This window comes from Morus notabilis, unplaced genomic scaffold (assembly GCF_000414095.1).
Source record: "Morus notabilis unplaced genomic scaffold, ASM41409v2 Scaffold1315, whole genome shotgun sequence".
NCBI classification, from domain to species: Eukaryota; Viridiplantae; Streptophyta; class Magnoliopsida; order Rosales; family Moraceae; genus Morus; species Morus notabilis.
This window is the reverse complement of record NW_010361046.1, coordinates 478,918-480,448: the sequence shown is the minus strand read 5'-3', so window position 1 is coordinate 480,448 and position 1,531 is coordinate 478,918. Positions and strand designations below refer to the sequence as shown.

At 37.1% G+C, this 1,531-nt stretch overlaps 1 protein-coding gene across 1 annotated transcript in view; it reads right to left on the bottom strand.

Moving 5' to 3' along the window:
• Positions 1-813: 813 nt before the first annotated feature.
• The window catches only part of LOC112091615 (pectinesterase 3), a 10,325-nt gene continuing 9,607 nt past the window's right edge, over positions 814-1,531 (bottom strand). Inside the window, exon 2 of the mRNA XM_024165695.1 lies at positions 814-827. Within this exon, the coding sequence (XP_024021463.1) occupies positions 814-827 (14 nt within the window). The remainder of the gene's footprint in view (positions 828-1,531) is intronic.

Sequence of the window (1,531 nt, the reverse complement as noted above, 5' to 3'; positions counted from 1 at the left end):
GTACACCGACCGGTCGACCTATGCGGTCGACTGGACTACACTGAGTCCACCGGTCGACCTATGCGGTTGACCGAATTGCACACCACCGGTCGACCGGTGGTGTTGCACTGCTCTGTCACCGATTGACCGATGTACACGGGGTTTGACCCTGTTTTGTTGAAAAACCCTGTTTTGACCTCAGTTTTCAAAGAGGACCCAAAGTAGCTTTATTTGGGGACCTAGAGTGAATGGTTTAGCTTCTTTAATCCATGTTTTGAGATTGGAAACGCTTGGAATGATGATTTGAAACATGAAATGGTTTGTGAAACCGGTAATTGAATTATGTACTAATAGGAAATCAAATGGTATAATTGCGATTGAAATTACTTTAGGAATGAGAATTGGATCCTAAAGTGTTGTTTTGTATCAGTGCTAGCTGAGGACTCGGATTGAGGGGCTTGAGGAAGCGAAAGCCGGAATAGAGTAACGCTAGCCATAGGTTTGATATTTGCGAGGTAGGATTCCTTACCCCTTTCATTGTGAGCCTATTTTCAAGAGTTTTGGCATTGCAAATGTTTTAAAGAAAGGGTATGTTTGCGAAAGAAAAGTATGTTTAAAAACAATAGCTTGATTTTAACTATTGGAATTATAATGAACTGTTTCATAAAGTTTAATGAATGATTTTTTAAGACAAGAGATCTCGTGAATCGGTAAACCGGCTGATGGCCTAGATAGGATGTGGAGAGTGCATCCTTGGGGGCAGAACCCGAAACCCGGCCCGGGGGTGATTAGGCTTGTGCACGTGGTTGTGTAAGTAATTTATCATAGTATAAATTACTTACTGATGCCTGTAATATGAAGATTTTTGGTTATATTCCTTTCAGAAAAATGATGTGAGGTTCCGGCTGTTGTGTTGGAACTGAATGTCTTATTTATTTATTTATTTACTTGCTTACCCATTTGTTTATTTATTTATAAAGTTATTTTAAAACATATCCTACTGGGCCTTTCGCTCACGTTTTATTGTTTTATAAATGTTAAACCCCTCTCAGGCGACTCTAAGAGCAGTGCGGAGTAGCTGAGTTGCTACCACCCGATTAAGAGAGGATTGTGTTCATCCTCCTGGTGTACGAATGTAAGAATTTGTAAATTCTGTAAACTCTGGTATTTGGATTTCTAGACTTTGGTTGATGTCTGTAATGTTATTTGCATGTTTATGTATATACAATAATGAAGATCCTGTGAGTAGATCCTGTGGGTGAAGTCCTGAACGATGTGAGAGGCGGGAGTTTTAGCCTCTTGAGATGTTCTTGTAATTTATTTTCGGTAAAATAGTGGGGCTCGTTTGGAGATTTCTTTAATATTTCATTATTGATTTTAATTATTAAATGCTTAACTCTTAATCGAGCTTTCACGTCACCGACCCCAGCTTCGGGCGTGACAATTGTAATATTATAAAACATATTATAATATTATATAAGAAATAACAATATTTATAATAAAATTAAATATTACAACTATATTATATTATATTATATATAATTATAATATT